The sequence below is a fragment of the Canis lupus genome, chromosome 2, assembly GCF_011100685.1.
Source record: "Canis lupus familiaris isolate Mischka breed German Shepherd chromosome 2, alternate assembly UU_Cfam_GSD_1.0, whole genome shotgun sequence".
NCBI classification, from domain to species: Eukaryota; Metazoa; Chordata; class Mammalia; order Carnivora; family Canidae; genus Canis; species Canis lupus.
Window position 1 is genome coordinate 68468393 of NC_049223.1, and position 9487 is coordinate 68477879.

Below are 9487 nucleotides of genomic sequence, written 5' to 3' on the forward strand. Positions count from 1 at the left end.
GATTAGAATTCTGAAATTTATATATCTCAGAACTCAGAAATTATATATCTTTATATATATATATATATATATAAATATAAAAGAATTCTGAAATATTAGGCATAAATGGTTTCTTAAAGACATGCATTCTTGATGGGGTAAATACTGCACCCAAAAGGGTGAAACTGGTTCATGGAGAGTGGGAGACTTAAAATGTTACAACAGTATGTGGTTCTCCAAAGCTCAACATTATCAACAAAGTCTTTTTTTTTTTTTTTTAATTTATTTGAGAGAGAGTACAAGAGTGAGCATGACAAGGGGAGAGGGAGAAGCAGGCTCCCCACTGAGCAGGGACCCTGACACAGGACTTGATCCCAGGACCCGGGATCATGACCTGAGCCAAAGGCAGATGCTTAACAGACTGAGCCACCCAGGTATCCCAAGTTTTATTTCTTAGTATTTAATTTTTCTCATTGGGCATTCTTGAGTATTACTTGAGCAGTATTGACACTGATTTCATGGAAGGCAGACAGTAAGTATGCAAAATCTGTACTACAAAGTTATGGTGAATAGATGGCCACGACTAGGGGACTTTCTCTTGACTGACCACTGGATTTTGAAGTCATACAAGAAGTGGTTTGTGCATACCTATCATTATCCCTTGCAGATGTTACTTATGTTTGATACCTAATGCTTTCTTGGAAATTATAGCAGTTAAAAGTTCACTTAAAATAACTTTAAGAAAGTGTTTGTTTTTCTATTAGAAAAATGAACACTTTGATTTTAAAGCTTTTGATTAGTTAAGTATTTATAAATGATAATTTGCATATGCAAAGAATTAAATGATAAACTTAACTGCTTGACATGAAAAAATTTACAACTTAAATACCTTTTAGATATTCGTTTAGATATTATTGACATTTTTCTTTTTTAAAGATTTTATTTATTCATGAGACGCATATGCAAATCAATATTATAATCTGTAAGTAAATAGATTACATTAAAAGTTATTCAGCAAATACAGCTACAAACCTTAGTTAAATGCAAACACTTTTAAATTTAACTTTTAACCTAAAGTTCTTATTTCTTCATTTTTTTTTTTTAAAGATTTTATTTATTTATTCATGAGAGACACAGATAGAGACGCAGAGACACAGGCAGAGGGAGAAGCAGGCTCCATGCACCCGGAGCCCGATGTGGGACTCGATCCTGGATCTCCAGGATCCCGCCCTGGGCCAAAGGCAGGCGCTAAACCGCTGCGCCACCCAGGGATCCCAATTTAAAATCTTTTAAAAAAATGTTTTGATGGCATGCAAGCAAATTAGAGTGGGCTAAGAAATGATTGAGGAGAGGCAAACTGTTTCAAGAAATTTGGAGTGTGTGACAAAAGAAGAGGTTAATGAGGCTCTTATCAAGTCTACACAAGAAGCCTGGGCAATGTGGCAATGTTTATCTCCTGGTCAAATGGCCAAATTTTTCCTAAAGGAATATTGGAAGTTATACCAAGAAGGTGGAGATACTAGTTCATTCACTAGTTCATACTGCCTCCTAATGTAGTTTGGATTTACAAGCTACATTATATTAAAGTGGATTTACAAGCTATCTAATTTTAACTAAATATTCACAAAATGGATAAATGGCTTGGAATCCTATCAATAAACTTAATGGGAGATAATGTTAATAATGTAAGCACAAGGGATCCCTGGGTGGCGCAGCGGTTTGGCGCCTGCCTTTGGCCCAGGGCGTGATCCTGGAGACCCAGGATCGAGTCCCACGTCGGGCTCCTGGTGCATGGAGCCTGCTTCTCCCTCTCTCTGCCTGTGTCTCTGCCTCTCTCTCTCTGTAACTATCATAAATAAATAAAAATTAAAAAAAAAAAATAATGTAAGCACAAGAGGAACAAAAAAACAGCAGAGCTGATGTCCTTGAAAGTGTGACTCCTAAGTACCAGGATTTCACCTGCCGCATCACAATAAAACAAAAACAGTGGCCAGCTAATCAGATAGTCAGCCAAAAATTTAAATTATCTAGAAGACTACTTAAAATACGGACTTCTAATCTCTTGTGCATCTTTTTTAAAAGATTTATTTGAAAGCGGGTGTATGAGTGCACAAGAGTTGGGGGGGAGGGGCAGAGAGGGAAATGCAGGCTCCTTGCTGAGCAGGGTCCCAAGACTCTGAGATCATGACATGAGCCAAAACCAAGAGTCAGACACCCAACCACACCCCCTGGGTGCTCCTGTCTTCATCCTTTCAAAATGTTTTTAAACACATAAATCAAGAAATATTTTATAAAATACACATTATTTCTAATATTTTACAAGTAAGACAGGCAGTTCTTGGGCTATATTTGGCCTCAAATATCCAAATATTTGGTTAGCTTAAGGTTTTTAGGTATTTTTTTTTTAAGTAGGCTCCACACCCCACATAGAGCCCAATACAGCCTAAACTCATGATGGTGAGATTGAGACCTGGGCTGAGATTGAGTCAGACGCTTAAACCAGGTGCCCTAAGGTTTTTAGATCTTAAAGAGTTAACTTGTAATATTTACAAATGTTTAATCCAATAATATCATGAAAATCTGGATTTCCAACTTCAAGGGGAGAGGGACTGTGGAAAGAAATGGGAAATTATGCAATAAGGCAATGCTAGACCTCTAGTCCCCGTGGCAAAAAATGGCTAGAGCTGCATAGACCGCATGGAGCTCTGTAGTTGGCCTGCCAGTCTCCATGTGGTTGATTATCCATTAGAATTTATTTATTTATTTTTTTAGATTTTATTTACTTATTCATGAGAGACACAGAGAGAGAGAGAGGCAGGCAGAGACATAGGCAGAGGGAGAAGCAGGCTCCACACAGGGAGCCCGATGTGGGACTCGATCCTGGGTCTCCAGGATCACACCCTGGGCCAAAGGCGGTCACTCAACCGCTGAGCCCCACCCAGGCGTCCCTCCATTAGAATTTAAACTCAGAAATTGCACCAGAGAGACAGATTTTTGTTTGTTTCATTCACCACTGTATTTCCAGGGCCTAGAACAGTCCCTGGCACATACTAGGTATTCAAGAAACATTTGCTGAAATTGATGAATAACCATTGCCTGCCTGGCCCCTAAAAGTATGTTTCTGACAAGTTTTCTTAGCATGTTACTGCCTTCCCCTCAAAGACAAACTAATTAACCTGTATTTAGCATAGAGCCTGAAGCATACTAAGTCCTTTATTTATTCATGGACTAAAAGCAATTACTATGAGTACTTTATTACATGGCTATAAACACCATGCTAAAATGGTCTACATGCTTTTGCTCATTGAATCCTCCTAACCCTTATGAGGTAGATATTATTATCCCTATTTTAGAGATGATAACTGTAAGACTGTGGAGATTAAGTTATTTGAAAAAAAAATTATATTACAGATTAAATAACTGATGCAATAAAGAATATGAAATTGGCTATATGAAGGGTAAGAACAAAGTACCATGGAATTCAGAGGAGAGTTCACTTGCAGTTTGGAAGGCATAAAGTATTTGAGAATTCACGAAGGAAGTAGCATTTTTAAAAAGATTTATTTATTTATTTGACAGAGCAAGAGAGCGCATAAGCAGGGGGAGCAGCAGGAAAAGGGAGGAGGCTCCTCACAGAGCAGGGCTCAATCCCAGGACCCCCAAGACCCCAGGATCACGACCTGAGCCGATGGTAGATGCTTAACTGAATAAGTGACAGACACACAGGTGCCTGAAGGTAGCATTTAAATTAAGACTGAGAGACGCCTGGGTGGCTCAGTGGTTGAGCGTCTGCCTTTGGCTCAGGGCGTGATCCCGGGATCTGGGATCGAGTCCCATGAGGAGCCTGCGTCTCCCTTTCCTAGGTCTCTGCCTCTCTCTCTGTGTCTCTCATGAATAAATTAATAAATCTTTAAAGTAAATAAATAAGACAGAAAATCAAGCAAGATTTCCATAGGAAAAGATGGACGGGGAAGGGATTGCTTCTTACATTCTCAGCCAGCAATGCTAAAGGACAAAGGAGGTAGTCTGAATGGAATGCAGATTATGAAGTCTTTAAAATAGAATAAGATTAGTAAAATCAATAGGAAGGCCTTGGATATCATACTGTATAGGTTATGATTTTATCCTGTAGATGATAACTCCATGAAGATTCCTAAACTAAGGAGTAGAGTGACAAGGTCAAATGGATGTTTTAGCAACATTGCTACAAGAATTACAGCAGTGGTACAGGAAGCTATATAAAAGATCTGGAGGACTTCTAAATTATTAACTTTACAATTTACTCTTTTTTGATATCTAGTACTTCACTGAATCTTCAACTGCCAATACAGAAAGGGAATAAAAGAGTGAGGAACGAAAGATGGATAGATGCCCTAGTGTCTGGGCCAGTAGTCCTACCATTAACAAAAATGTAGGAAAAGCAGGCCAGGAAAGGAGTTTGAGTTTGATGCTTGTGTGACACTAAGGTCATTGATGATTAGGTGCCTGCTCTGCAAATAGCTGTTATACACTGTTGGGTGGGTGGGCAATGTTGGAGGGAAATTAAAAGAGATGGGCTAAGTTACTTCTTGATCTGGAAGTGTTATCAGAACGGTTTTGTTACTTGCAGCCAAAAAACAAACTAGAAGTGGCCTTAGGTATCCTAGTTAAACCAAGAGATAAGACGATTCCAACGTTGCCTAATTCAGTTGCTCAAAAACATCAAATTCTTCCCATCTTCTCTTTCACCCTGAGAACAGCCTGCTCTTATTTATAAATTCTGCCTCACGACCCTACCATTACTAATGCTAATTTCAAAGTCAGAAAAGGGCTCTTTTCGAGAAGCAGAACACAGCCCTTAATAGCCTACAAGTTGGTTAGAACCATACTATCTAAGTGTTCTATTTACTAGCTCCGACCTTGCACAAATGACTAAACTTCTCTGTGCTTCAGTTTCCTCAACTAGAACACGAGAATCTGAGACGTAAAGGAGTTAATACCGTAGTACCTAGTGCCTAGCATATAGCAAGTTCTATTTAAGTGCTGGCTATTATAGCTTGCCCATCTCTTTCTCTTTTTTTTGAGGCCCTCATACTTTGTTGATACCCAAATTAAAATAGATGTTGGCAATCAATCAATCAATCAAAACCTGGATAATCTCTTTTAAATAAGGAAGTATTTTCCAGAAGTCCCCCAGGCTTCCCTTCCTGTCTAATTAGCCAGAGCTGCATCACAAACCCAATCAATCACTGCCTAGGGAGACAGAATTACAATAATTGGTTTATAGTTTATATTAATCAAGACCTATCCCTGGGGCTGAGGAGGGGCTGCCAGGTTCCTGGTTAGCAAGATGTCAGGAATCGGTGATAACACAACCAGAGTCTGCCAAGGCTTAGTCTTTAGAGACTGTGGTCTCTGCTAGGGAAGGTTACAGTAAGTAACTTCCAGAGCTGCAAGCATCACCCCCCACAGGCTCCTAATGGCAGTGAAATCACTACAAGTCTGTTAAAGCTAATGAAGTTTGGTACAGGACTAACAGTATAAAATATGGGCCAGAGCTTGAGTGGAGCTCACCTGAGAACCAGTGTGAGAACAGCAAGTTCTAGATTCATGGAGGTGTGGTATACAAGCTGTGTTAGTGACCCCAGCACACAAAAGACCTAGATCACCAGCCTTGGACAAGTCACTTAATCTTCTCAAAGCCTCAGTTTATTCATTTATGAATGGGGATAACCCAAACTACCTCGGATTCCATGTTAGGATTAAATATATCCTTACACTAGTTTCACTCACATCATATAAGGATCAGCCAAAAAAACACATACACCAATAGCTGGATGTTCAGAAAGACCAAGTGGGACAGGGCAGAGGTACCTGAAATAGAGTTGAAGAGAAAGAGAGGCTGTCTGACTCTATACTAAAAATCACTTTCAGGACCCTGAAAGTGTCCTGAAAGACTTTGTTGCTCCACATAAGAACCTCCATTTAAGTCTCCCAGAAAATGACTAATTTTACTTCACACCTTAACTCTAAGAGGTTTGTGTACAACAAAATGGGTAAGGATCTCACTTCTGCCTTTGTAGCTTACTAGCTGTGTTATCTTCTCTAAGGTTGCTTCCCAATCCATAAACTTTTTTCCCTGAGCTTGATAAACTTAACATTAGCTCCCTCCCTCCCTTTGAGGCACCAGTGTTTCTAAAATTGAAAGCCAATAGGAAATTTACAACATAAAAGTCCCCTAAATTTTCTATTGATAAATAAAGCTGCAGTTACAAAGATAAGTCCATAAGGCTTGACAGTGGATTTTAGAAATAAAAGTGCTTAAGGGAAAGGAATGCTATTGAAGGTAGAAAAGAAATCTGTTCTGATGCCTATGGAGCTCTTAGTAGGCTCTAAACACTGTGCTATCTTAGTCCTCAAAGATCTTGACAACACTCCCTTTCCCCTCCTTCTAGAGATGAGGAAAGGAAGAATCGGAAAGGAAAATAACATTGATTGTGGGCTGTGCTAGATGCTTTCTACTGCATTTGATATTTAAGTGACTTCTCTGGATGAGAGCTAGAAAGTGGCAGGCAGGATTGTAATACCAGATCTGATTCTAAAGTTACTGCCCTGCAGCTCAAGGGAAAAATTTATGTTTCCTCAGGATCAGAGTTCTTACAAAACTCAATCCCAGAATCTCATTTAGCTCTCCCCTCTACACACAATAGTTGGGGTTAGCAATTCACTTTGGAGTTTTTCCGTTTTGTTCAGACTAAAGATTTCAAAGTGGACCCATTAGCACCAAAACAAAACACCAAAAAACCCCAAAACAAAACCCTTTACAACTTTGCCTAGGGGTTAAAAGCTTTCTTCCCTTCTTTCCAGCCCAACCACTAGGTGGCCAAGCCATAACAAAATGCAGCTATAAACCAGGGCATTGGTGGGATCACCCTGGTTTAGCCACTAACTGTGTGTGACCTTGGGTAAGTTACTTTACCCCTCTCTAAGCCTCAGTTTCCTTACCTGTAAAATAGAGTAACAGTTGTATCTGTCTCACTGGGTTGTGCGCATTAAGTAAAATGTGACATGTAAAGCAGTCAGAACCATGCCCACGCGTAGGAAGAGCTTAGCAAGACGAATAGTTTTTAATGCTTAAGAGAAAACAGCTCTTCACTGATGGTGCTGTCGCTAAGTCCAAAGACCTCGCCTTCTTATTCCGAGCTCAGGCCTTGCCAGCCGGAGTCCCTTCAGAGAGAGCAACAGGTCGCTCCTTTTCTCCTAACCAGGGCCAGGCCCACACCTGAAATCCCCAATCTACCACATGTGGCCCCGAGGTCTTGGCCTGCGGTTTCCTACTACTGGGCTGTCAATGGGTCCAACCGAACCACCCCATTTCCGCCCGCGGCTCGGGAAGTTCTGCCGGCCTTCAGCGGCCCGGGCTGCTTTCGGCATGGCTGCCCCTGGTTACGGGCCTGGAGTCGGCTCGCCCGGCGCTGCCTCACCAGAGGACTATTCACGACGTAAGCAGGGTTTCCCCGGAGTTTACAGGAGCCCCCGGATCCAGTCAAGGTGCGCGTCGGTCAAACACACGCCTGGCGAGGGCTCCTCAGCGCCGCCCCGGCCTGCCGCCGGTAGCCCGTCCCCCAGCCCCGGTCTCGGCGCAGGCCGGAGGGGCGGCCCCCTTCCAGCCCCCGGGAACGCGTGGGCTCCGGCCCAGGGCCACCACGTGGGGGCTCCAGGCGTGGCAAGGTGCTCCCGGAACCAGCCTCGAAGACTGCTCCCGCAAGGGCCCTCGTCCGGCCCCGAACTAGCCTGAGCGGCTCTCCCGGCCTGGCTTCTCCCCTCAGACCTCTCTGGAGGAGCCTCAGACATCTTCCGCAGACCAGAGACAGGCTCCTGCTAGATCCCAAGCCCCAGGACTGCCTCAGCTCGAGTCCCCAATTGCCTGGCGTCCTTACTCACCCATCGCGGCTCCGCTCGCTCCTACTTGGCGGCGGCAGCGGCAGCGGCGGCAGCTTCAGCGGTAGCTTCAGCAGACAATATGGCGGATCTGCAGGACGGCAGCCCGAAACGGACAAACAATTTAACATTCAACCCGGGGAAGAAACGCGCTCTCCGCCCCACAGCCCAGTTTACTGGGAGGAGCGCATTTAAAGAGACCGCAGCTACTAAAGGCGGGGAAATAGGGATGGATTATAAAAGGAGTAGTGGAGAGCGACTAGGAGGGATACTTACTAAGGAAAATCAAGAGTGCTTAGGAATTCTCAGCCTTTCCTCCTCTTTATAGTGCGGTCTCCTCCCCTAGAAAATTTTTCTCCCAGAAACGCATTCCTTCCTCTCGTAGTTAAAGCCGATCACAGACCCTGAGCTAGATATTTATAAGGAATCCTCTGGAAGAAGAAATTTGCTTAAGGATATGGAGATAAGGAAATGAAGAAGTTAAGAGTAAACCCGATTACAACCTTATTGGGAGATAAGAAGTGGAAAAATAATGAGACCGGTCCAGGGCTTTATAGTTGACAGAGCGCTTTCATCCTCCACCCTACCCCCAGCAAGCTGAGCGCAGAGGGTGGGAGTGTGGGGGGGGTGTGGGGTGTGTGGGCGGGATAGGTTCTGTATTTTTATCACCATATCTTAGGCACCTAGCACAGGATCTGCACATGGTATATGCTCCATAAATAATTTAGTAAAAAAGGAACAAATAAATAAGCCCGTGATTTCTAATAAGCGAGGATGATCTCCCTTTTTAGAGATGAGGAAATTGAGGCTAAGTGTTCATGTGCCTTTTGATTCATGGAATTTATGGCTGGTATACATCAGACCTCCCTTCCTCCATAATGACAGGCCAGTCCTGTCCCCCACCTCAACAAACAGAAGGCTATGTCTTCAAGTCACCAGTCCTACAGCGAACTGTCTTTTGGCAGCAGAATGAGACCTGGGTTTCCAGGTTCTGTTGCAACAAATTGCCTTCTCTAGTTTGTGCCTGGCCCGTTAAGGAAAACAACTCAAAAAGTCAACTCTGGAACTCAGGGTCAGGCCAGGAAAGGGAGCATTATCTTTCTCTTCCTACTGCCACTGCTCAAGGCTGAATCTCTGTGTTTTCTCCTGGTTGATTTTGCCTGCTTCTCACTGGTCTCCCAGCTCCAGGCTTTCCCACTTGCACCGTCTCAATAAAGCAGAGACATGGTCAAGTTTGTTCCTCTGCTTAGCATCTTCTGTCATTAGGTACTGTCCAAACATTTCAATCTGTCACACAGGCTGGTCCTTATTCACTTCTTGGTCTCCCCGCTAGGCAACCCAGTCTCCATCCATATTTGGGGAACCCCCTTTCCCAAGTACGCTATCTTTTGTGCCATTGTTATGTGCTGTTTCCTCTGCTTGAAATGCAATGCCCTCCCCTTCCCCCTTGACCAAAGGGTGAACAAGTTCACTTTCAAGACCCAACTCAGAGACACCTGGGTGGCTCCGTGGTTGAGCATCTGCCTTTGGCTCAGGGTATGATCCTGGGTCTGGGGATCAAGTCCCGCATCGGGCTTCCTGCATGGAG

General features: G+C 43.3%; 1 protein-coding gene across 1 annotated transcript in view; it reads right to left on the reverse strand.

Moving 5' to 3' along the window:
- KPNA6 (karyopherin subunit alpha 6) overlaps positions 1-8052 on the reverse strand; it is a 52644-nt gene extending 44592 nt beyond the window's left edge. The window contains exon 1 of the mRNA XM_038531258.1: positions 7903-8052. Coding sequence (XP_038387186.1) covers positions 7903-7906 — 4 coding nt within the window. The 5' untranslated portion in view covers positions 7907-8052. The remainder of the gene's footprint in view (positions 1-7902) is intronic.
- Positions 8053-9487: the final 1435 nt, after the last annotated feature.